This window comes from Poecile atricapillus, chromosome 5, assembly GCF_030490865.1.
Source record: "Poecile atricapillus isolate bPoeAtr1 chromosome 5, bPoeAtr1.hap1, whole genome shotgun sequence".
NCBI lineage: Eukaryota > Metazoa > Chordata > Aves > Passeriformes > Paridae > Poecile > Poecile atricapillus.
In genome coordinates this window covers 34,173,148-34,200,229 of record NC_081253.1, presented here as the reverse complement: position 1 = coordinate 34,200,229, position 27,082 = coordinate 34,173,148, and the positions used below count along the sequence as shown (strand labels likewise).

Here is a 27,082-nt window from a genome sequence, read left to right as displayed (position 1 = left end):
TCCTGATGTCCTCAGCTCAGTCCCGATGTCCTCAGCAGATCCTGATGGCTGTGAGGGGTAACTGGCAGCTGAAATGTTTGAAGGAAGAAATTCAACCTGCCATCACTACCTTTTTTCCCTCTTAAAAGGGATTAATAAAAAAAAAGTCACTTGAGTGGTAGTTTCTTGTGGATACATGAAATAAATGAGTAAAAGGATCTGTTTTGACATGTTATAGATTGAGACCTCAGTCTAGAATTATTGCTGAAAACATTATGAGCCTTCTGGGGAGCGGGCTTTAAGGCATGTATTCCTAGAGACCTACCTGCAAGAGGGGCAGCTCTGTCATCAGTGCCCACGTGTGACAAGTGGCTTCCTGCATCTGAGCCACGAGTCACAATCCCATAGATTAAAATCAAGAAGTCAACAGTTTTGTCCTTTTAATGAAGTCTGTGTTTCTAAATGAGAGGAAGGCCCCCCACTATGGTTTTATATGGGTGAAGAAGGTGTCTCTGCTTCACGTGGCTGTGGATGAGGTGGTGGCGTGTCCTCGGCTGCTGTGGTCAATTCCACTCAGCCAAGGGAGCTCAGCTGGGGCTGGAGTCAGATTTCTCCTAACCTGCCTGCAAACTATTTTCTCAGGGAATTCCGAGAATTTGCAAACGGTTCTGTGTGTGTGGAGTGTGATCCCCAGTGTGAAAAGATGGAGGAAAACATGATCACTTGCTACGGGCCGGTAAGAACAAAGTCTGATACCTTTTCTTAGCTTTTGGTTTCCTTTGTTTGTTACGGTTCAGGGTAACTTGTGAAAGTGTGCTGAAGGACAGGGCTTTCCTGCTCACAGACTTTACAGCAGGTACTGCAAATTAGTGAAACAAAAGCAGAAAATATACATATTCTGCATGTAGGGAAGGAATTCTGCTCGTGCTAAGTTGGTGTTGGGAATAAACTGCCTTAGGTCTGCCTCCTTAAGAAAGCAATTTTGAAAATTTTCCTTTTCTTTCTTGAGTTGTCTTAATGCTTTAGTGGTGTAGATGCACACAATTTTTACAGACAGAAAGCATGCAGTTGTGATTTGAGCACTCTCTTTTATTCCTGTTTTCATCCTTTATACTCAGTTCTGTCCTGGGCTCCCTCAAAAAAAAAAAGTGGGGCAATTTGTCTCAGTCCCTCAGTTTGAACAATATGCTGGGAGGTTTTGTGTACTTTGATAGCCTTTAGGTTCTTTTGATAGATAACATTTTTCATTCATCCTAAATGATTGTTAACTCCTTCTCACCTTTATAATGGCCAGTAACTTTTCTTTCAAAGGTTATTGCTCATTTGGGAGATAGAAGTTGTCTCTTTCTTCTAGTCTTCTGTGTATTGCCAAGATTAAAAGTCACAAGTATGCTGGAAATGAGGAGTTGTATTTTAGACTCTTCATAATCGAGAAAATAAAACCCATAATTTATTTCTTTATTTCTATGGCTTAAAATAAAGGCATCATAATTTTTCTTACAGTACTGTGTTTTTCTGCAATACAGCCATAAGACAAAAAGCTGATTTCAAAGGAAGGCCCCCACTATAGTTTTATATGGGTGAAAAAGGTGTCTCTGCTTCACATGGCTGTGGATGAGGTGGTGGTCTGTCCTCAGCTGCTGTGGTCAATTCCACCAGGTGAAGACTCAGCCAAGGGAGCTCAGTTTGGGGCTGGAGCTCATCTCATCAGGGAAATTTGGATTTCAGCTCATCAGGGAAATTTGGATTTGTAGCAGGGCTTGTGGACATAAAATCCTAGGCCAACTCTCAACCTGAAAACCAGATTTAGTTATACAGTAGCTTATCATCACAGCTTTAAAATTTTGCTTCCACATTGACCAGGAGTCTTGGTTTGTTGTCCTTAACAATTGGTCTTCATATGTATTAAGAAGAAGGAGACCTTGTAGTCCTTCAGCCTTGCTGTGACCAGATGCCATGTGCAGAATGCTTGTGGAAAACAGTTCTGGAGTGCAGAAGCAGGAGATGCCACTGAAGGGCTTTGCAAAGGTGGTTCAGTACTGAATAATGTAGCTTTAAAGTGGGCGCTGACTTCATTGTATTAAGCACACCAATAATACCAAGAAGATCCTCTAGAGGCTGGTATTTAGTCCTGCTCTCTACAGAAGTTAATGGCCAAAAGCAGCAGGATTTATGTGTCTGCTGCTCCCTGGCAGAGGCTGGAACCATGCAGGTAATTCACTGTTCCTCGGGAAGAGAAGGTGCTGCAGTTATTGCTGAGTGAGTGCCAATGCAATCCTAGCACAGCAGGAAAGAGTAACTACAATGCACTGCATTTCTTTCTTCCACGCTCTCCAGGGTCCTGACCACTGCACAAAGTGTTTCCATTTTAAGGATGGTCCAAATTGTGTGGAAAAATGTCCTGATGGCTTGCAGGGGGCCAACAGCTTCATTTTCAAGTACGCTGATGAGGATCGGGAGTGCCATCCGTGTCACCCAAACTGCACCCAGGGGTGAGTGCCAGCTCTGGGCAGGGAGCCCCATGTACTGCTTGTAGCACAGCATGCTTTATATATATATATTTTATATATAGGTGGTTTGGCTTAGTAAAGCACTTGTCCCACTCCTGAAAAGCGAGAGTGCAGCAGGAATTTAACCTTTGATTTTCAGGTCTCTCATGACGTTCAGGTTTTAGTCATGAACGCCCAACAGCTTATCACAAAAAAACCCTTTTGAAGACCACAGAGAAGAACTTTGCACAGCAATGCTCTCAGCTTTCCTTCTACACTGGTTTGTAGCAAATGCTGCCCTTTCACTTATTTTTAGGCCTGTAAAATGATTTTATTTTTAGTATTTGCTCCTTGAAAGAATCTCTGCTACTTGGGATTGGTGAACTCAGCCTGCAGCAGTACTGTGAGACAAAAGTGTTACTGCTCTCCTTTTCCTACAGGGACTGATGCACACAGTTTGAAACCAGACTTTGTACAGGAGCCTGAGACTGAGCATCCATTTCTGGAGTCCTGTCAAAGTGCCCAGAATAATTTGTAACACTTGGAATAATGCAGCCCATGGATCTGAGCCAGAATTAACCACCTGTGCCACACAACAACAATAGTCACACACACACACCTATAGTTTTGCACAGGCCATGTAAGTTATTACTGCCTTTTCCATGGGACAATTCAGATTGTCCAGCATGCAAAGAGAGGAGGAGGCAGCAATGGGAAAAAGAGAAAACATCAGCCAGTGAAATAATCTTTGACAAGTGGCTCTTATTGTTTAGCAGCTAAAATTAAACCAGTAAATTATTCAATGTAATCTTGATGTCAACAGCTGTTGCCATTCAAAATGAGACCTTTTGCTGGTTTTGCAAATCTAATTACAATAGAGCCATTAGGGAAATGAGAGGGAGATCACAGAGACACAGCCAGGATCTGTTACAGATTTGTCTCCCCTCCAGCCCCTTTAAATCAGTTATGCAATAAGAAAAATAAGAAGAGGGTAAGAAGATATTAAAAGATGAGCTCACTCTAGAAGCTCTGGTCCTGGCTTTCATAGGTGGAGAAGGTGCCAGTGCTGATTTAATCCGACAAGACCACAGATGTGTGATGGATTTACTGTCTGCCCAGCATAGGAAGTGCCTTGCAGCTCTCCTGGCTTCCAGGGAGCAACACTTCTTCCCATTCCCTCCTCCGTCCTGAGGAGTTCTAACTGACCCAGTTATTTCCAGTCTTTGTGGCCCAACTGTGTTTCTCCTAGACCAGGAAGGGAGCAGAAGGTTTTCCATGCCTTCCCACTTCTCCACAGGCACTCATATTTTGCAAGTGGTTGTTTATTTTTATCTGCCTGGATGGAGCAGGGAAGTGTTTATGTCTTGTGCTGAAAATGTGCTGTTCTAGCTCACAGACAAACATGAAGGGCACTAGGCAGTTCTAGCTGACCCTGGCAGTATTCTTTGGCAGCTGTTGCTGACACAGGGCTCCCTTATGGCAAGTGATGTTGTCCTTTTAATCCTTGGACTTCCAGTTTCCCCTCTTTTCTATTTTCTCCTCCTGATTAGGAGAAAGAATGTCCCACTGTGTGCCCGTCCCCAGAGAAAGGACAAGTAAAAGGACCAAAGGTCTCTCCCCCAGTTACATGTACAAAGGTGTGATTGTCTCCCAGATGAGGACTTATCCCTTTTCCATGACACTAATACTATTCCCTGTGGAAATCTTTGCTCTCTTATTAAAGAGCTGATGTGTCTATTCTTAGGTATTTTTTTATCCCTTAGAAAAACAATGCTCTCTTCCCCCCAACAATGGTGGTAAGCATAGCTTACTATTCTCTTTTTAGTGCTCCTAGAGACTTTGTGGCATGTGATTATGTTAATGAAGCTATTAATGACTGTCCAAGATGTTTGGGGTTTGCAGCACCAGCCCAAACCTTCTTGCCAGCATTGTCAGGGGCTGAATCTGCCCACAGAGAGACAGGAAACCAGTTACTCTCTCCTTTCCTCCTTCAAGGCTGAATTCTCTAGTTTCATACCCTTCCTTTGGAAAGTAGCATTTAAATTCCCCTCAGTCATGATTCTTCACTGAAATAGGTTGTGGAGAGAACACAGCTTGCTATTTGGCTCATGGCTGAGAGGTAGAGAGAAAACGTGATTCTGCTTCATCCCGCACATCTGTTCTCCTGGCTGCCACATCAAGTGCTGGAATAAAAGGAGGACCCTCTCAGTACAGCTGGAATACCCATCCAAAAGGGTTGAGCTGCTGCAGAGCAATGCTTCCCAGTATGGTATTATCTCATTCCTGCAGTGCTGCTCTCTATGAGTCAGGCTGCTTGATAAAACAGATTATTAGTTCTCACATGATGTTTCCACTCATCCCCCCCCGTTGTCACCAAGGAAGGATCTGTCCCACCTCTGTTTCCTGTGTTTTGCCACAAATTCCATCTCACCATTTGCAGAGGACTGCTTTAGTGAGTCTATTCTCCTCCCTCATTCAAGTGTAGGGACTGTTTCTCTAAATAGGTGTGTAATTATCCAGCCCTGTTAATAATCCTGCATTGACCAGAAGAACTGTCAAACAGTGACTTCCTTGGGTGCAACAACTGTGCTCCTTGCATCCCTGGGATAAGTATCAGCTACTTGAAGCCAGTTTGGAGCAGATCTGAGGCATGTGGGACAGCTATCCCACTTAATTCAAGAGAGTTGGGAAGCGTTTGGCACCTCTCCTTGCAGAGCTGGCCAAAACTGAGCACTTCCACAGGAATAAAATACTAATTACACAATAGCAAGTGACAGCCTGCATCCTTGCTGGGCAGGACACAAATGGGAGATCTCACTGGATGCCTCCTCTCTTCCTACAAACATGTTTTGTCCCACAGCTTTTTGAAGGGAGGGCATCACTCCTCACCAAAATGCACTTTTCCTTCTAAGCCATGACCAGAGAAGTCAGGGGAGCTCCAGCAAGAGTGTATGGCCCTGAAGGGATTTGAGGGCAGAAGCAGTGTGTTGCCTCTAAATCTTAGGTGTATTTTGAGAAAGAAACTTTGAATTCCAGGTGAAAGAATATTACAAACACACTCTGGATAAGAAAAAACTGTTCTTCTTTTGTTCTGCAAAATTTCCTCCTAGCCCCTGCTCCAGTTCAACTTTGTTCCTCTCACCATGAATTCATCTCACCTATTATCTCAGTCTCACCTGTTATCTCTGCAGCCCTTGGGTAGAGTTGTCTGACTTTATCCATAACAATAGCTGGGTGACCACCACAAAAAAGGTTTTCTCCTGCTCAGAAATAATCCACTTATACCACTATAAAATCAGTTTTGTTTGTTTCCAGTGACCAAGATTTTTGAGAATTCATTTGGCAAGGAACAGCTTTTCTACCCCATATCTGAGCAGTTAAGACCCCACCATTCATTCTTAAAAAAAATTGATAAATGACAATATTTCTGGGTTGTTTCTGGAAAAAAAAAAAAAGAAAGAAAGCTATTGTTACTGCAATTTTCAAAACCCCACATTTCCTTTCAGAGGATGATTATCTGTTAAGCTAGGATGAGCTCCAAGTGTAATTTTCTGGATAAGCTGTATTGAACTTTTGTAAGGTACTAAATATATCATTAATAAATTGGCATGTATCAATTAACCAGTTCATTTTACAGAGCCAACTTGGAAAAGAGAATATCATCCAGACTCCAAGCAGAAGGAACACTGGGTGTGAACGGGGTTACCAGCGTGATGTATGATTGTGTCAGGCTTATAAGGGTCAAAAAGCCTGAAATGAAGGGAGTTCCTTCCTGGGGAAAAATACCTGCTGATTTGGTGGTACAAAATACCCTGTTAATAAATATTGCCATGACTCTCACGGTGCTGTACTTCCTTGCATGTAATCAGGGAGGAAACTGGAAACTGCTCAACCAGGAGTAATGGAATTGCACCTGGACAGAGTTTTCTCTCTGGGGAAGCCAAGTCCACTGAAGAAGATTACAATTTGAAATAAAAATCAATGAGACTTCAACGTGCACTGGGTGAGGTCTGAAGAGTACAGGTTTGGATTCAATCCTGTTCTCCAAACGTCCATGGGAAGTGACTCCGAGACAACAGGCTCTTGATGTCAGCCTAAACTGCTCTAAACTAGTAGCAGGCTCTCAGACTTCTAATTTGAAGATGCCCTTCTTTTTATTTATAGCAAGAGTCTGAGCTCAGCTTTTCTTGGAATGTCAGGAAATGGACAATCTGAGCGATTCTTCAGCCTCCTTCATTGCTGAGCTTGTTTTCTCCAAATTGCTGAGAATGCCATGAAAGGAAGAAACATTGGATGTGTTTGAGACGGGTTAAAATTCAGACAGTCCTGAATTCCAAAGCCCTGATGCCCAGGACAGATAAAATTCCAACAGTTCTCTCTACTAAGTTTTTGAACTGTGTTTGAATCAACCCCTTACGTTTATGAATCATCTGGATATTTAACATATCTTTTTTATGTCTGCGCATATGCTGGAGGAAGCAATCATTGAGGAAATCCTTCCAGTTTGTGTTTGCATATCAGAGTAAATGTCTTATGTAAAAATAAAAATTCGAGTGAACAAACACAGGGTAAGGCTTACTTGGTCTGCTCTCCCCGATGAGCAGGTATGGGGAAATTGAATTCACCGACTTCATTTTATAATGGCAGAGTGATACCAATTTAAATGCAGCAAAGGCTGATGAGTGGCAAGTGATGGTGAAGCAGAAAGATCTCATGGGAGCTTATTTGAACTCTCAGATTTTTTTTTAACATGCATATCCTTCCATCAAAGCCAATCTGAAAAACAGCAAACTTTAAAAGAGTTGGGGATCACACCTTAAATTTAAAATGCCTCAACAGAAGTGAGTTGCAATCTACTGATGTGTCAGATCACCTCTCCTGCCTGTAGTAGATGTACAGCCAAAGGGTCTTTCAATAAAATGGCTCTGAGATCTTGTTAAAGAGTTGAAATAAATGGTTTGGTTTCCTTAAATGCCGAGGGCTAGATACTCCCCATGGCTAGCGTGCAGCACTGAAGGGGGTCAGGCTGTTTTAACCCTAAAAGCTCAGCTTTAGGTGTCTGAGAATCCTGACTGCTGTGTAAATGGATATTTGACTTGCTGTTTGAACCCAGAGGACCAGGAAACCAGTCCTTCTCTTCATGGGGGCAAGGGAAATGCACACATGCCCATGTTCTGCAGATTCTTTTCCCTGGTTGTGTTTCAGTGGTGCTGCACTTAGTGAGATTCCTTGCATTTCCAATGCCTTTGGTGAGCACCTGCTGATTGTGCAGGTGGAGGACTTTTGGCAGCATCTAAGGAAAGCAGAATAAAATGTCTGAATCAGCAGACACCATTTTGCTGTGGTTTTTGTTACTGGAAGTTGATCCTTGAGCTTCCCTGTTAAAAAGTATACTCAGCTTCCAAAACATTTCTGCAGTTGTCCTGGCTGGGAGCTTAGAGCAGAATGAACAATTGCATCAATTACAGAAAGAAAAGCAAATTCTGGATTGTGCTCCTGGAAGTCTCAACTTGTAAATGAACAGCTTTTGTGCAGTAATCACTGGTTTGATGACTCATAAAAGCACGCAGGGAAAGCAACTCTGTTGTCAGGACTCCCACGTCCGCAGGTGAAACCTGTCTTAAGTGTTGTTTGAGCCAAGAAATGGCCTGCCTCGGAGTGCTGCTGCTATCATTGCTCCTCTCATCACAAGCTAGAATTTTTTTGGTGTCATAGGTCTCTCTTAGAGAGGGAAGAAGAGCCAGAATTAAGAAGGCAAAGGGGATTCCCGCTCGTTGGGCGCGTAAATAACAGCTGTCTCTCTTTCTCTCCCCGTTTCCACTTTGGATGTGCTGCAGGTGCATAGGGCCCCACCTGGAGGACTGCATTGGGCTGATGGATAGGTACTGGCTGGGTGCTGGCTGCCTGTGTGTCTCCATCCCTCACGTGTGGACAAGGGCGCATGAGTGTGCATGTCCCGGGGCGCGGCAGTGACGCGGTTTGTTCTGTAATTGCCTGCAGGTGTAGAGGCCCCGCTAGTCATGACTGCATTTTCTATCCATGGACACGGCAGTCCACTCTGCCACAGCACGCTAGGTAACATCCCCACCCCATCCTTCACATCCTTCCCGCCACAGGAAAGTCATATCATCCACTTTGAGCCCAAACTGGGGAGAGTGCAGCTTGTCCCTGAGGGAGGTCTGCCTCTCTGCATCCAAATTTGCTGTTCTGTTTGAAAGCCAGCTAAATATTCTGCTCATTTAGAATATACCTTTTTGAAATTGGCTTTATTTTTAGCTTAAATCAATAAAGATTAAATTTCTGAAATTTCATGTAGACACTCGTGTTTCCAGATTAAATTCTATTAGATGGTGAAAATTCTGGTAAAATTGGAGTTCACTTGTTTTCTCTTTATTATTTTTTTGTTTGTTTGCTTTTGTTTTTTTTGTTTTGTTTTGTTTAAAACAGAATTTTAAAGCAAACAAACGCCTTCCCTTGAAAAAGTAAATGTTTTAGCCAAACCAAATTTCTTCCTTAATTCACATAAAACTATTATTTGGTTTTTTTTCTTTTTCATTTTCTGTTTAAAAGAAAAATTCTAACTTTGCAGCACTTTTATTTTTCAGTAATGACAACTGAAACAAATTGATGTGGACTTTATTCTGCATTCTTTTTCATGAATGCCCTACATTGCCATTGAATTTGTTCATTCTTAAACTCAAACTGGTTAATATGACTTCTAGGCTTTGGGATTACTCTCCTGAGTTAAGACTAGATGAAAAATACATAAATTCAATCAAACCCACCTCATTAAAGATTTCAATCTGAGTTTTTTTCTTGTCCTTTTCAAAAGGTTTTAAGGCTGACTTTCCTTCCTAATTGTGTACATAATGTGAATGTGCCTATTTCCAGCTTATGAGGGAGAACATCTTTGGACTTGAAAAACAGTGCATCATAAATGCTATCAAATGGTACATTTGTTTATTAAATCAGTATCAGGTCTGACTTAATTCATTAGCTAATGAATAAGCAACAGAGGATGAATTTTTCAATATTTCAGTGTTTTGTTTTAATCTTTCTGATCTGGGATATCCAGTTTTGGGATACTTCTGTGGGGCCTCATTTTCAGATGGACTCATCCAAACAGAGCTGCCCCAGTTTTAAGGGTCCTAATTTCATCAACTTTACTCAAAGTACAACTACAGAAATATTATTATTATTATTATTATTATTATTATTATTATTATTATTATTATTATTATTATTATTATTATTATTATTATTATTATTATTATTATTATTATTACTCCTGCTCCATTCAGTCTGGGGGGGAAGGCCCTCAAGTGTTTCCTCTTCCCTTTGGATCTGATGGATATTTTTTTGCTTGTTTCAGCCTTGCTGAATTTATTTTAGGAAAATTACTGCACTGTGTTTTTATGTCAGTATGTATTCTTTTTACTTTCAAGGCAAAGAAGGAAACTTCATACCTCCATATCAGATTTGTGAAATTGTGTTTTTTTTGTTGTTTGTTTTGTTTTTTGTTTTTTTTTTAATTTAATTGTGAAAATGGTTTATTCTGTTTGGGCTGAAAATGGGCAAAACTGCAGTGGCAAAATGACACTTTTTGTTACAGTAGGGTTGTTAATCCAACATGGATGTGTTTAACTTTAGACAGAACCTTCTTCATGTCCCTTTAACAATTGTGCACCCTCCTGAGACTTATAAATCTTAAATTAATTAATAATCAGTCTTACCCTTATCAATTGACTTTTTTCCATTGATGTGAATTATCAGTGAGTAGAAGGGGACAGGGTTTTCTGCTGTTCAGGCAGCTGAAAGTGAGAGTAGGGCTTTAACCCAAACAAGATATTCCTCATCTTCTCCTATTTCCATTTTCATAGCAGTGTTGCTTCTCTTTCCAGTTTTTTACTTTGCAAATTGTTTATGCCATGATCCATTGACTTGAGGGCTTTTGTAAGAGTCTGGTAGAATAGCAAAGGAATTCTTTGTGTCGTGTTTAATAAAGATGAATCAGATGTGCATCACATGGCTTGCTTTCCAAATGACTGGTGAAACTTCAGTTTTTCTGCTTATCTTTAGTCCTTCCAAGTTTGTGGGAAAACAACCTGACTTTTGGCAATGAGTTTCTTTCTGCATTGTTTGGTTTTGGCTTTTTTTTTAATCTTTAAGTTCAATAGAGCTCTGTCCAAAAGAACAGCTCCTCATGCAGCTTCGTGTATGGATTATTCCTGCAGGGCTTTAGTTGTGGTTCCACTTTCCATATCAGCCTTTCCTAGAAATTGCTGAAGCAAAGATGGAAAGCAGAAGAAGGCTGGAATTTCACAGAATGCCCAAAGGAATTATCCATCCTCCTTTTCTTCCTCTTATTACAATGCTACTCCTCCTCTTGCTGCTTTCTGGCAGTTGCATTCAGTGTTTCTTTGTGGTTGGAATAGCACACAATAGAGCATTCCAGCATATTCTGCAACAATCAGCACAAAGATGAGTGTGTCTGCTCCCAAATTGGGATTACTGTTGTCTAAAAGGATGATTCAAAGGCTGTAAAAGTAATGCTCTGCTGTTCATTAAGAAAATATTCTAGACAGTCAGGAAAGGCTGGTTCCTTTCAAGTTCACCAGGAAGGTTTGGCCAGTGCAGTTATTGGAGTGAGACTGTGGACAAAGTGTTTACTTAAAGTATGAATTTTAATTGATTTATTCTTGTTAGGCTTCATTCACCTTAATGCAAGGAGAGATCATCAAAGGGGGAGTGGATGAAGTTTCTGTTTTCTGCTGTGTGTGAGATTGCCTGTCTAAAGATGTGATCAGGAACACATGTTGGATATGATAAGAAAGAACCAGCACCAGCACTGATGTTCCTGGTCTGAGTGAGCTGGTGTCTCTGTTTATGCCCCAAGAAAATTTCATTTACATTTCCCTTTTAACTAACAGAAACTAATTAGCCAGGCCCACTATTGTCAAGTGCTTAAATAGAATGTTGTGTAGATGTTAACTCTAATTACAACCCTATTGCTAGCTTTGTATCCAAAAAGGATGTCCTCTCAACAAATCATCACTTCCTCAACAACAACAACAACAAAAACCTGGTTTTATCTACTGCCTATGTGTACAAGAGCTAATTAACAGTAAGCCCTGTGTAATGCAGGCAAATCCTTTCATAGCTATTTTGTACCCTGTCACAGTATGACTTCAGCAGAATTTCACAGCAGCTCTCAGTAGTTGGTGGGGAAGGGAAACCACCTCTATTAAATTGCTTATGTTCATGGCTTTCACAGTGCTCAGCTTCATTGCTTGGAGGAAAGCACTCCATATGCTCTCTGTTTTTATAGAATAATTATAGTTGTTCTGGAGGGGCAGAGGATCTCTGTATAAAATAAGAGGGAAAATGAGATCTGGGAGTACCAGCTAAGCTATGTTACTTGGCTGGTAAAAGATGCTGCTCTCGAGGGACTCTTAATATGGAGCTTTCTGAAGCTGCATCAGAACAGAGCAGTTGAAGAAACAGGTATACTTTTTAAGAATCCAGACTAGAAAAATAGACAGTTTCAGATCCTTCCTCTGTGGGTTGCATAGATCTTACACATCATCAAACAGGACAAATTCACAGAGTCACAGAATGAGCTAGGTTGGAAACACCTTTGAGATCACCAGGTCCAACCTATGACCTAAGACCTTGCCAATGAGACCTTGGCACTGAGTGCCACATCCAGTCTTCTCTTAAACACTTCTGGGGCTGGTGACTCTCCCTGGCAGCTCATTCACCTTTTCTGTGAAGAACTTCTGAATGCCCAACCTAAAGCTCCCCTCTGTCCTCTTGTCCCACTGCTGGTTCCAAGGACACTGACCCCCACCTAGCTACAACCTCCTGTCAGGTTGATGAACGAGATTGATAAAAAAATCCCAGTTCTGTGGGAGAACTTGCCTCTAGTGAACTGGTTCTGAAGCCAGACCTTTGCTGAGGATACTTTAATTCTTTCCATGGAGCTTTAGGAGGAGTACATTTGGAGTTCCCCTGTGACATGAATGAAAGTCACTGCAGAGATCTTGTGACCTCCATTTTTTTACCACTTTCACATTTTAAGACTGGTCTTCTTGTGAAAGGGTGTAGGTGGGTATTCCTTCTTTCTTTCCTGTTGTACTGATGGAATCCTAGAATGGTTTGCATTGGAAAGGACCTTACAGCTCACCCAGTTCCAGCTCCCCCTGCCATAAACCAGGACACCTTCCACTATCCCAGCCTGCTCCAAACTCCATCCAACCTGGCCTTGAACTCTTCCAGGGATGGGGCAGCCACAGCTTCTCTGGACAACCTGTCCCAGGGCCTCCCCACCCTCACAGGGAAGGATTTCTTCCTCATATCTGTCCTCTATCTTTCAGTCTGAGGTCTGACCACAGTTAATAAACCACTCATGGTGTTAAAGCTTCTGTTCTGTACCACATTCAGAAAGATCTGACTGTGATCACTGAGGGTTTGTGCTTCACCTGCTTTGCTCAGCAGGTGTGGCTGGCATGGACTCATGGTATGGAAGGACTCAGTGCTTCTAAATGCTGCTAAAAATTAGAAATAAATTTAAGTTTGGGAGAGTGAAAGAACTGGAAGCAATTCTCACACAACGCTGTTTAAAATCTGTTCTGTGGCTCCAGTAGTCTGAGGATTCTGTTGAGAGAGCGTAGGATAGAGTAAGGTCAGAAATCTAGAAATTTGTTATACAAGGAGTAGGATGTGAGCAATAAACTCTTGCAGGATCTTGATACTGTTGGTACTCATTGACCAAGTTTCTCAGCAGCTGTGCTCATTTTTGGTAGAAAAATTCTTTGTTTGGAAAACTGACTAAATTATCTTTACTGAAACTATGAGCAGAAAAAATGATGAGTGATAAAGGCCAAGTGTGATAGGCCAGTGCTGGAAGAAAAGAAGCAATAGGAAATGCAAATTAATAAATGGTTTGTTAGAAATGGAAAGCAATACACAGTGCCATTGCAGAGGTCATTGCTTTTGTTCCTCATCACCCTTGGGTTGTGTGTATTGATTTGGCTACACAAATAATATACAGTGCAGAAATAAAATTGTGCCATGGAGAAGTGACCTTATTATAAAGCAACAGTATATTCTCACCACTCTCCAATGAGTTTCTCTCATGGCAGGAAATAAGGGTTTAATTTAGATTTAATGTTGTTATAAATTAATTATCTATTATTAAATATACATTTGTCGAGCTTTAGAAATATGGAAGATATAGGGTTGTTTAAACCTCAGTGAATGGTTTCTTAATAATTCATTAATATTTAATATATAAAAAGTCAGAACTAAAGCTCATGGTCTTACTTCCAATCTACTTGTGCAATGGAGGATTTGTCACTCTTTCTTAGTTGAAAAAATTTACATGACAAATGTATTTGAGTTGAGAGCCCAGCCCAGAGTTAATTCTCTGCAATCTGGTTTACTCCTTGTGACCTTACTGAGGTGTGAAGGAGCTGCAATTCCTGCATGAAATGGGAAACTCTTGGCTGGGGTTCTTTAGAGCAGCACACATTCCCCCTGCCACATTTGATTTTCATTGCCTGTTTAACACTGGTTTTCTGGAATGATGGAGTGTAGAACATGTAATGAAGATGAGAATTTGCACATTGACTTTACCTTTTTTTGTTTGTTTTACATAGCAAAATGTCTGTTTACTTCTCAGTTAAATTGCAAGAGCTTTTCCAGCATTGGACCAAAACTAGCAGATAACTTGTTAATGATGATAATATAGTTGTCTGTCAGTCCTTTTTATTTGTTTTTTCAGGAATGGAAATACCAGTGTTCAATTTGATACTTTATAAGTGTGTAGCAAACACAATGGTAAACGAGTTAAAATAATCAAACAAGCTGTTTAATTATTAATGATAATATTTTAATTATAACCTTTAAGCTGTAGGTTTCAAGGAATTAACAAAGTCTTGACTTTGCTGCTATGTGTGGGAAGCTGTGCCTCAGCATTTACCAAAGGTGGAAGCATTGCCACAAATACCAGCAATTGTGCAGGAAGAGAACATTAGGAAATCAAGCCATCAGACCAAATTACTGAATCTTACTATATTTTTTTTTTTCCATTATGTAAAGCAACAGGGTGGGAAAATGTCATGTAAATTATCTGTACCTTTGGGTAATAGTTTCAAAAAACTAAATTCAATTTCTAATGGGAAAGGGGAGCTAATACTAAACTCATTCCCCATGCCATGCCCTCTCTTTAGTAGTTCAGCATCCTTTGAGTCTCCTTTTTGTAAAGTAGAGGTATTTTGCCTCTTTTCTCCCTCGTTACAGTGGTAGTGGATAGAGCTGAACAAGAATGTAGACCCTGTACCTTCAGAGACTGTTTTCCCAGGAATGTGTGTCAGAGAGGCTTTAGGGAAGAGCCATTGGAAATAGTACCTTGTCTTGGAATGAAGTTTGGAAACTCAAGCAGCTAAAGGTTATTTTGGCTGAAAGTGAAGGTGTAGAGCCAGATTCTCTTCTAGAAGTACACAGGTAAGGAGGCAAATTTTGGTTAAGGATGGCACTAACTCTAGCAGACTGAAAAGGAGAGTTGGGTGTCTGTGAGGTCTAAAATGGGTGAAATCTGAGAGACATTCAAAGCAGCAAAATGCCAGTGCCTTTCTAATGAAGATCATGAATCCCTGGAATGATTTTCTGTGGCAATGTTCTCTTCTCCAGCACAAGACTTGTGAAATCGAGGCTGGGAATTTTTTCTTGCAAGCCAGATGAGTTTGTGCCGAGCTTGGAGGCAGAGGATGGTGTGGCTCCTCCTGCCATGTGACAGGACACTTCAGTGTCTGTGGCAATAGTTTCCAGCTGTGATCAGCTCTTGGCTCATGATCTAAGCTGGAATGGCCTTTGCATTTTGATTCAGTACTGAGTTGGACACACACAAGCAAATCCTGCTGCTGAATCCTGGGCTTTGGCTCCTGTCAGCTGTGGGTGAGACACAGAGTGAGAGTTCAACACGACTTTACACAAGATTTCTGTTCTGTTCACATGTGCTTGCTCATTAGCAGTTGGGTCAGGTAAAATTCTGGGTTTTCAGACTGTCCTTTGCTAGGAGAGATGAGAAACTCATTCAGATCTTATCTGTACTTTTGTCAGAAAGCTTCATGCTTTCTTTTTCAATCTGATGTAAATTTTTAATGACACCATCTTCGCTTGCTGCTGAACAAGATCTTTTGCAGACATATTGGCTGTTTCATCAATAGAAGATAATGTCAAAAATAATTTCTGTAGTTATCTGAGATTGAGCAAATGATAAAACAGGCAGAGAAAGATTATGGGATAATGTGAAGAGCAGGTGCTGGCTATTTCTGATTGAGCTTTTCTTTGGCAGAGGGTTGTGAGGAGGTAACTCTGTGTTTGCTTGTTGTGGTACATTTCTCAGCAGAGCTAGTAGCTTCTCATACTAAAGATTTGTGGCATTTACACAGAAATCTGAGAACAAATACAACTTCATCATCAGGACAAGGGCCAAGCTTTGGTTAAACCTGATCCAGTCATGGTGTAATCCCTGATTTGTCAATGATACCAAGTTTTTCTAGTTATGCCTAAAAGAAAACTCTCTGAAATGCAATCAGCCTTTTTAATGAAAAGTGTGAACTTTTCCTCAAACAATTTGTCTTGGACTCCCAACACTCTGCCTGTGACACAGTGTGTCCTTTGGAAACACAGGATTTCAGAGCAATACACCAGTGCTGGACACCTTTTAAAATGCTCCATGGGCATTGCTCTGATTGAGTGAATAGCCTTCTTCAAAAAAATATGTGCAGATTTCAGAAGTAAATCACATCTTTCCCTGCCCTTAATGAACTGATGAAGGGAAGAAAAGGTAAAAAGTATTATTCCTGCATTAAAATGGACCTCTAGTTGCTAATATGTGTAGTCTCAATCACAGCAGGGATAAGAGACAAAGAACAGATTGAAGAGATGATATCCTTGCTTTAAAACTGTCCCATTTCCCACAGATATGCTTTTTCCTCAGTGATGTCCTCTGCACGTGAATAATTTGGATGCAAGCTAAGTTCAGCGCTGTTGAACTTCAGCTCTGGGTGAATTCTCTCTGTTTTCTGGATCAAGCAGTGGATCAGGGCTGCAAATACCAAATTTTGGGATGTTTGAGTCAGCTTTTAATCAATGGATTTTTAAAACAGGGGAGAACTTTCCAGAAAACTTCCAGTGAGAAAAAGGGTGTCACCTATAGCTGTATCAGTATATTTGTATATAGGCTCTTAAGGTTTCATCAGCCTTTTTGTGCTGCTGATTACTTAAACACTTCAAATATACATATTTTTGGAGTGGAATGAGAAGCAATCCCTCTCTCCCTCCTGACAGAAATGGGAAAATAAAGGTATTGAAGCCTTCTCTCTCATTGTATTGTTGTTTTTTTTTTATTTTCTTGACCTCTAATGAGCTTCAGACCCTGTGAGACCTAAAAGGTACAAAAGTCAGCAGGATCCACTACCTGCCAGAGTACTGCTATTAAGTTTTGGGGATTTGGTGGAATGGGGAAAGGAAGGGGGTTGTGACTGAAAGAGGAAAAAGAGTTTTTTAAGCTGGACCACTGTTTCCCCAGATGCTTGGCCTGTTCTGTTCTGTTATTTCAACAGCTGTCAGAAGACGAGTTTCTTTAACATTTAGAAGCTGCATAGATAAAGCAGTAAATTCTGGAGTGTTCTATCATACAGAAGTTTGGGAGAAGGAAGAGCTATTTTACTGAATTATCATTTAGTGGGCTGTACTGTACTAGAAAACAATCCTAATAAATAAGCATTTGGAGAGCTGGGGTTGCTCTTGCCATGAGCTGCTTTCCTGATCCTGTCACATCTGTGTCTGTGGAGATGGTGGGAGGTTGTTGTGCTCACAAACACAAGCCCATCAGCAGCAGAGCTGAGAGCAGGATGATGCTGACAAAGGCTGGATTCCCTTGGTTCCTTTACTGAGGGGATGAGATTCCTTTGGCTGCCTGTGGATATGGAAGAGAACAGTGACAGTGGGTGAGTTTGGAACTCCTGGGCTGAGTTTATTTTTTTTCTTGGAATGACCTTTGGGGAAATGCTGGCAGTGGGATGATGAGTAGAATTAAGAGGAGTTGCAAGATACTCCAGAGTTCTCTCTGCTTCATTTGGTAACATAAGAATGATTGGGAGATGACTGATTTTGGTCATAGTATCACATAAGAGGTGATCCTGAATAAACCTGTGTCAGGAACAGGACATCAGTTTTATATGAGCTTTCATTTTTTTATATATGAGCTTTTTCCAGAGTAAGCAAATGGGGTTTTCTAATGGTTGTTAGAATTTGTGTAGGATGTTTAGACAGTATGCTATTCCAGTAAAATAACAGTGATAAATCCAAAAGCAGCATCAGGCATTTTCAAAGAAATTCCTTATACCCTGCTCTTTATCTGCCTTCAATTTTCCTCTATATTTATGAGCATCAGCTGCATTTCTTCCCTGCTATGCTCCACAAAGATGAATTTGCATATTTAGAACTCAAGAGATGAGTAACTAAAATCTGTGTTGAAGTTGACAGCATCATGACCATTACTAGTCTTCTAATAAATGTCTCAAATGCTATATTTATATAAACATGCCAGGGCAGAGTGAAGTGTGACTGTTTTGATTGAGGCTTTGAAGGAAAGATTTTTAACTGGAGGTGTGCATGAATACAGGTAATACATGAAAGATAAGGATGCATATTTCCAAACACATCCTGCTACAAATCCTCCATGCACACTCATCTCAAACAGGTCCAAAAGATGCTTTTATGCCACCACTTGTTAAAAATCCTCAGCTGAAACCTGCATAGGCTCCTATCACAGAACAAAATATTGGAGACAGATATATAGATATTTACATATATGTATGACAAGAAACTTAAAGATTTGGAGCACAGTGTGACAGTTTCATTCTCATCTGTTTATTCTGTCCCATTTTGTTATCACAGAATCAAAGAATGGTTTGGTTTGGAAGGGACATGAAAGATCACCTTGTTCCACCCCCAGCCATGGGCAGGGACACCTTCCACTATCCCAGGATGCTCCAAGCCCCATCCAACCTGGCCTTGGACACTTCCAGAGATCCAGGGACAGCCACAGCTTCTCTGGGAAACCTGTGCCAGGACCTCTCCACCCTCACAGGGAAAAAAATTCTTCCATACATACAGAATCTAAATTTCCCCTCTTTCAGTTTTGATCTTTTTGGTTTTTCTCTTCTGCCAGTGTCCAGTGCTGAACTTTAGTCTGACTGTTCCCTTATGTGCAGGGGCTTGTTCCCCTTGGAGAGGTGCTTGGGCTCTCTTCAATGTACAGAATTTTTTTTTCATAAAGGAGAAACATAATGTCATAAAGATTTCATAGGAATGAATCTGGTTCAGAATGTCAGGCTTGGTCTCCAAGTGGAGTCCTTGAAGGCTCTCTACTGTGAAATACCCCTGGAGTTTGAGAAAACAAATGCTTGCTGTCCTGAATGACTCAAAGCTGGAGTAGGAAGGAGTCCAGTGTTCTCAACCACTTAAACAAAATATTTTCTGAAGGATCACTTTCAGGAAAGACTGGCATTCCAAAACAGCAGGCAGGTATAAAGAGAGAGATCAATGCATTATCTGAAGAAAGATGTTGATTTGGGAAATAAAGTAAAAATGAAGGACATGAGGTAGAGAAGCCTTCCTTGCAGCTCCTTAGAGGTAGACAATCCACTTGTGCAGTCTACAGGCACAGTCTTGTGTGGGTTTGGGTATTTCTTTTGTTGAATAGCTCAATTTCAGCAAACACTTAAGTGAATTACAAGCACTTTCCACCAGTGGAATTCAAAAAGTGTTAAAAAAAAATAACAAAAGGAAGAGCACAATATTCAAAATGGTTTTTCTCATTTAAAGGAGTTATTTAAAATACTCCTGAACATTCCTTCATGTTCTTTGTGTTTATAAAAACCTCTTGCAGAGCAGAATATTCCAGTTTTGAGCTACAGTGTGTGTTGTCTCTGTGACCCAGCTCCCAGGGGATGTTTTGGTAGCTCCAGGTTTGCTGTGGGTTCTAGCACGTGTTTCTGCAGCGATGAAATGCCCTGCCTTGCCTTGTGCTGATCCCCCGTGGATCTGACAGTGAATGAACAGCAGTGCCATGTTCCTGCTGGAGAAAAGGGTGTTTCCTTGATGAATAATTTCATGTGCACAGGCATGATGAGCCAGCTGACTGCCACTGGCTGCAGAGAAGCAGGCTAAGCTGATTGCTTCTAACAGGAATTCTTTATGCACAGAGAAACTCCTTGAGCTAATGCTGGTAGTTTTGGTTTCAGAGCAGTCCATCAGCATCCATGGTCATTACAGCTCTAGCCTCCTTTATTTAAAGCAAAATATTATTGTTTCCAAGGAAAATGGGAAATATGACAACTTTATAAAGCAGATTGCTCTTTTGCTTGCTGAACCTGTGAGTTCAGTCTAGTGGGTTTAACTGGCTTTGTGTCACAGATAAATCAATCCACATTATATGGGGCCTGACTTGGCATATCTTAAAAAGAATGCTTATTAATCTGTTTATTTAAAGCACAGACCACTGTGCAAGCTCTTAACAACAGCAGTCCTTTTTGAAGTTGAGGCAGAAAAGAAAAATCTCAGCTGAAAAAAAGGGCAGCAGTGCAAGAGGTTTTATTGGGACTTTTAAGTTTTAGGGGAGGAGAAGTCCATAAAAAGCCTTGATATTGATGCTGTATTCCCAGAGATTTCAGTAGTTATTTCTAGTCAAATGTATTAACAGGGAGGTAAAATTGAGAGTTCTTTGTAATATATAGTGAAAACCTAACAGAGTGGTACTTCTAAATTATGCTATTCAGATTTAAAATCAGTTTTAAAGAAATCCATTGTGCACTGTGTGTGGTAATAAAAATGTCATAGATTTTTAATCAATACTTCTTAATGTGTAGAATGTTAAGCTGTAGTAATTTTCAAAGCTATACTTAATATATTTTTCTTCATCCTCATTTACTTTGCTGTGTGAAATGGGGACTCCTACATTCTTAAAAAAAAAAAAGGTGTGAGTAGGACATACCTTTACAGGTATTGATATAAGAATCAGTGTGGGTAAGGAAAAAGCAGTTTTGTTAACAGGTCTGTGTTTGTCCACAGGTTTGGCCAAAGTGAAAGCTGTGTCTGCTCTTTAGGGATGTTTAATTTCTGAGTGGATCCAGACACAGACTGCAACCCTCAGGTCATTTTGCACATTAGAAGGCTGTGGCTGGTTGACATTTTGCCCATCCCTGGATTAAATGTGGAATTGGTAGTAATTTTGTAACTGTGAGATCAGCTGTGAGTTAAAATTTGTGTTTACCTATGATAAAAAAACTCCTAATCTGCACATAAATAGGGCCATTTATTAGTATTCAAACACCCTCAGATTAGGAGGAGAGAGGGGGAAGGGTGCCTTGCTCTTGAAAAAGAGTATAAACAAAGCAGTCTTGATGTAAATAACATCAGATGAATCCTTGCCACCCCTGGGGTGAACACCAGGTACTCTGGACATTGTGGCTGTTGAAACATCCACAAATTTGCTTTCCCAGCCTGGTTGTTTATCTTGTATATTTTAAATACTAAGATTATCACTACAGGATTAGTAGAATCCATCAGATCTCTGAAAGGGCAGCTTCAAAGCTGGCTGAACCCCCACTGATGGAAGGGGTGAGGGATGCAAAATGTGGGAGGCATCCACCAGGAAAAAATAATGCCTCAGTGACAAGGATTTACCAGAAGGAACTTGCAATACTAACTTTGAACTCAATGTCAGTTTTGATGTGTGGGGAGAGGGTGTTACGTGTTTCTAAATGTGAAAGCAGTACACATTTAGGAAGAAATACATATATATTATTCATCTCTCCTAAGGGGATACCGGAATCTTTCTTTCAACTTTTAGCCACAGACACACAGTTTCTGGTTTAAGAGGCAGGATTTTCACATTGTGGGTTTTTTTTTTTATCTCCCACATCCTCCCCAGCTGATACATTTTCCAGTTATTAATTGGGTATTGTGTCCTCAGTTGAGGGAGGGATGTGGGATAGCAAATTAATTATATGGGGTTGAACTATGATTCAGGGCCATGTTTCTTGGACTGCTAAGCCTGTTTTGATGAGCATGAAAATCCAGGAACACCTAGCAGAGATTGTTTCCATCCTCAGGAGTAGATTTCCAGTGTGTAAAGGAAAGCAGTGGCTCTATCAGGAGTTTCCTGCTGGTGGGTTAGTGGTGGAGCTGTAAGAAATGTGATCTGGGGTTGACTTTTGGCTGGCCATTAATTATGCTGGACAGGCAGGACTGACATGGAACTACCTCTCCTTGCTTGACTTCAGCTTTTCAGAGCCTTTTCATGCTTTTAAAAGTTACCTTAACATGCTGGGGGCTTTTGGTAGTGCATTTTTTGTCTTTTCATCAGCATTCCTCATGGAAATAATTTTAAGTGGGCAGTATTGAGGGGGGCAAATGTCAGGAATTGCAGTGATGGAGGCAGCTGTGGGACAGTAATGTAACAAAAGTAAGTGGATTAAACCATTAATGCCACTAGAGAAAAGGAGATTTGTGTGTCCAGCTGCCTGTGAAGCCAAACAGTTTGTTTGGTGCATATGCAAAGAGAGATTGGATTGAAAAAAGACAAAATGGGGGAAGATTTTGTAGCTTCAGCAGCAGCTCTGGTCAGTGCTACCTTGCAGGGATCTGTGTGGAACAACCCCAGCAATGGCCCAGCATTAATTTAGCATTAATGGAATTCATCAGGGTGTTAAAGGTAAGGCTCTGCAAGCATGAAAATAAGCAGAGAACCGAGGCAGGAGAACTGATGATATTGGCAGAACAGAGAGAAAAAGCAAAGTCAACCCAACAAACAAAGAGTGAAAATAGCCCCAGTGATGGGGTGGCACCCTGAAAAGTGGGTTTAGGAAATAATCCATGTGTGGCTGAAAGCAGTGGTGAGGTGATAACAGGGAGCTTAGGCTGCAGAGACTTGGCATCCGGTCCTGCAGCAAATAAACCACAGGGCTGTTGACTCTGGGGCTTAGCTCAGCAGCAGAGAGAGGAGAAGCTGCTGGGTGTGTGACCACATCCAAGGCTGGGATGTTTGTGACTGACAGGATTTGATGCAAGGGTAGTGGATTTGGGAGTCAAGGCGATTGATCACTATTTGAGTGGAAAATACAGCTTTTTCTGTATTTCACTGGTTTGTTTAGAATTTAAATATGTACTTTTATTGCACATTGTGCTATCCCTTTCACGCTTCCTTTTTAAGCTTGGTTTACAACATGTTTAGGTGGTACCTCCTGAAAATTCAGGTATAATATAGCATATTTCACATTAACAACTGAAATGCTTGCTTGGTGAAGTCATTGAAAATTATTTCCTTTTTTTTCAATTACCTACTAAAAATGAGGACGTTCTTTCAATGTCAGTGAGAGTTCACATGATGAATCATAAAGATCCATTTAGGACCCCCCTTGTACTCTATAACAGTAGAAGGGCTACAAACTTCATTTTATTTTCTTCATTACTTATTATGTCCCCTTTAAAACTGTTTCTTTATTATAGCCTATCATGTAAATATTATTTGGACTACTTTTAGAGTACACAGTACTATAAAACTCCAATTACTTACTTTGACAACTGTTATGCTAGCTATTAATATGCACTTTAAAGCTGAGAGTTCTCCTGCCTGTTTAGTCAGTCTGTGGTTTGCTGGTGTTTGTTAAAAAATCATATGAATACAGCATAAAAATGGATTTAAGAAGTTCCTCTGCTCAAGAGCACCAAGCAGTACAAGCTCCATAGAAGGCTTTTGGTGGCCAGTGTTTTTAATGATTGCCTATTAAAGAGTTTCTTGCATCAGCAATGTAGGAAGATATGGAAACAAAGAGGAGCATTGTTTGGCTTGGATATGCCAGATTCTTTAAGCTCAGCCCTCAAAATCACAGAGTAACCACTGGGGTTGTTAGAAAGGACAATGTGTTTTAAGGGTGGACATCCTGGAGGAGGAGGAGGTACTGGATTTGTGTTCCCCAAACACCATAACCCATTTCCCAGCCAGACAACATTCCCTTTCCTTCATTTGGAAGCTTAGAGTTTCCATCATAAAGTCTGTGAAGAGCAACAGGCCTTTGTGTTAATGTGTTTACCCTGGGAAAACGTGCTAGTGGTGCTTTAAACACTGGATGTGGGAGTAGGAGGCTTTCTCAGAGGTAATGTAGACACACCTTCATGCACCATACCAGGTGAGATGGCACTGCTTCAGGGAAGGTTGTGAAAAGAAGAATAAAGGGTTGGATAAAATAATTTAGTATTTTTGAGGGAGATTCTAAAATTTTCTGTAGCTGTGTGGGATATTTTTATTAATAGGCTGCAATGTACCTTTCATCATCATTCAGATGTAACTGAGGGAGGCTTTTAGAGCACAGCAGTGACATTTCCACAGTCTTGACAACAGTTATTCTGTTTCCTGGGCTTCCCAGGCAATGGTTTCAACACCATCACACTCTGCAGTTGTCATGCTTGTGTTTTTACCCATCTTTTCACCCATCTTTTCAGCAACTGTCCAGCCATTGTTGGAAGGATGTTAAATGCTCTGAGTGTGTTCATGTTGGTAAGTTGTTGGTATGCTGTGAAAATGCCTAATTTAAGGTACCACTTTGAATTTTTCTCTGGAGGGAACCTGATTTCTGCATTGCCTGTGATCTCCAAATCTTGCCTGTGAAGTTCCCTCTCAGTTCATACTCAGGAAGGCACACTGTGTTGGCAGTCTAGGAATTTTTCATTGGCTTGTTTCCCCCTGAGTGCAGGAGCCTGTGAGGAGTTGTGGGTGCAGCCAAAGTCAGCGCAGGCAGATCTCTTGTGAGAAACTGCAGATCCCTGTGTCCTCATTTTGCCACTGCAGATTTGCATTTGCCATCAAAGTGCATGTTGTGTTTCCTTGTCCACACAACTCCTCACATATGCATGGGGGTTTGGAAACAAAAACAGAATTGGTATAATGATTGAAAAGTAGCAAATTCCTACCTTGTGTCAGTGTTTTTGCCCCGGTTTCCCATTTGGGCTGGAATTCCAGTCGTGAGGCAGTTAATGAGCTGTCCACGTGACTGTGCTTTATGTACCCAAGCATTCTTTGGTCTCTCACCCTAGCTGTGAAAGTAAAGTCTCTGATTCTGGTTGCTAGAACCCCCCTGATTGCTGCTGGAGTTATTGGTGGCCTCTTCATCATCGTCATCATGGGCCTGACGTTTGCTGTGTACGTTCGGCGCAAGAGCATCAAGAAGAAAAGGGCACTGCGAAGGTTCCTGGAGACTGAGGTGAGCCCAGGCTGCTCCTCACAGGCTGTTTGGGGAGATATGTAGGGCTCTTCTGCTTCTGTATTAGAGATGTTCATGTCTTCAGTTGCCAGACAGGCCTGTAGAAATCCTTTTGCTTACTTGTGCAGACTGAACTGGTGAAAAGGATGAAGTTATTTAAAGATGCTGCACAAGTTTTGTGCACAAGTAGGGATTCATGGCTTCTGAAGACCAGGAAAAGTTCCCCATGAATACTGGAAGGCGTGTCCCACCAGATTTCTCAACTCCCATCCTGCTCTCCATTGAACTTTTGTCCCAGTTCATCAGTACATTTAGCAGCTCTCATGCTTAGATATTACAGGGTTTCATTCTGGCCCTATTTAGGTTGACTTTTAAGGCTAAAGTGAGTTCCTTCAGCAAGCTGATACAAACTTCATGCTTAAGGGCAGGTGTTGTAACTTTCCTGTTGTTCCCAGTGCCTACAATGCCTTTGTAGTCCAGATTTTGTCAAAGCCTGTAGCATGATCAGTAATAATCACGTATTTTATTAAGCCAAGATACTTCACAGAGCTTAACCAATTGAAGTTCACAGTTCTACTGGCAAAAAAAAAAAATAAAAAAAATAAATAATGTAGCAGATCCATAGCAGAGTGCTGTGACAGCTCCATCCTGTTCTTTGAAGTGTCATTAGTGAAGGGGGCAATCTAGGAAGTACATTTAAATATAACATTAAACATGTACCTATCAGCTGCTGCAAAGGTGATTACTCCATCTCCTCAGTCCTATACTTGAGACACTTTGCAAATGATGGTATTTTTAAATTAGGGCACCCCTTTGTAAGACAATAAAGCTGGGAAATGCTGTTAGCTAGTGACTCTTTGATAAGGCATTATTAACAGTGCTGTTTTCTCTTCTGCTCCCACTCATCTCCACTGTAGAGCCTGGGAGTAAATGGTTTATGCATCCCCAGTCTGTTTGCACAAGTACCTTCATGTTTGGCTAGAATTTGTGTTGCTTATTAAACACTGTTCAGCTGTATAGAAAGCTTAACAATACTCAGAGCCTTTAGATGAATAAATCTTGCCATTGTATCAGCCCATACTAAAGCATAAATTATTTTAGGCAGGTGGTTCTCCTTGCATTGGCTTTGAAGTCCAGATTTCATTTTTCATTTGGTCAGATAAAAGCTGTGGCTGGCAATAGTCCTGAGGGACCAGGGCCTCCTACTGAACATGTGGGGAAGCTGCTGTCTTGGCTGAGAAACTGAAGATTAAATCAGGAGCATCCTGAAATAAACATAAAAGCAATTAGCTTTAGCTGGAGTCTCTTCCTAGCTGGAGTCTGTAACAGGACTTACTCTTTCTGTAGATCATTCTCTATAAAACTCCACAATCCTGGTTTTACACCCCCAAAACACATCCCCAGCTCTCCCTGCCATTCCTGTGCTGGGGGACTGTGGCACAGAACCTCTTTTCATCCTTCACAAGCTGAAAATACAGAAATTTTCTTTTACACTAACCCTTTCTTTCATGGTGTAAATTCTGAACATCTAAAGTGGGAAGGAGGAAAGAAAAATCACTCAACTTGTTGCTGTTTGGTTTTGTTGTTTTCTTACCCATTAATTGCCAGTATTTTTACTTGAACAAAACTAATTAGTCTGGTAATTAATTAAGTAGTTCATGGTGCCCAAAGAGCCATAGTAGTAGTTCTCAAATTACAGAGCATGGGGCATTTAGCCTTGTTAACAGGCTGCTTTGAAATGCTGCAGTGGTTTCAAACCAATTTGAGTAGGAGGAGCCCTGAATTATTTTCCTCATCCTGTGAAAGAACAGAATGTTTTTCATGTGTTGTATTGAGTATTGTCCTCCACGTGTATTTTTAATTTATTTTTAAAGAAGCACTGTTTTTCTGGCAGAGATGGTATGAGATCTAAGAGCGGTTTTAACTGAATGTGCCATTGTGGCTCATTTACAAAGTTTCTTGGGACATCTTGAGCAAATTGTTTAATTGCAGTAAATTAGTGGCTGTTATAAATTAGTGGTCTGCTCAAAAGTGTTTTCTCCCTAAAGCTGTCCTCCTGTGTGGTAAAACAGGAGTTCAGAAAAATTGTCCCTTCCTCAAAACAGAGTAAGAATGTGATGAGCCGTTTAGTCCAGGCCATTAAAAAGAAATACAGCCAACTTAAAAGACAGTAAAATGGGCAAAAATAGGATGTGGTACACTGATAATAAATGCTATATTTCTGTCATGTAGAAAACATTTATACTGCCTCCATTATCAAAAGTCCTTGGATGTGTTACT

General features: G+C 40.8%; 1 protein-coding gene across 2 annotated transcripts in view; it reads left to right on the top strand.

Moving 5' to 3' along the window:
• Positions 1–27,082, top strand: part of ERBB4 (erb-b2 receptor tyrosine kinase 4) — a 559,751-nt gene that overhangs the window by 429,804 nt on the left and 102,865 nt on the right. The window contains exons 14-17 of one of the 2 annotated variants that reach the window (XM_058839468.1): positions 622–715; positions 2,317–2,471; positions 8,469–8,543; positions 24,670–24,802. In XM_058839468.1, the coding sequence (XP_058695451.1) occupies positions 622–715; positions 2,317–2,471; positions 8,469–8,543; positions 24,670–24,802 (457 nt within the window). Of the gene's footprint in view, positions 1–621; positions 716–2,316; positions 2,472–8,305; positions 8,351–8,468; positions 8,544–24,669; positions 24,803–27,082 lie in introns of both variants that reach the window. The other variant, XM_058839469.1, reaches the window with a different exon arrangement.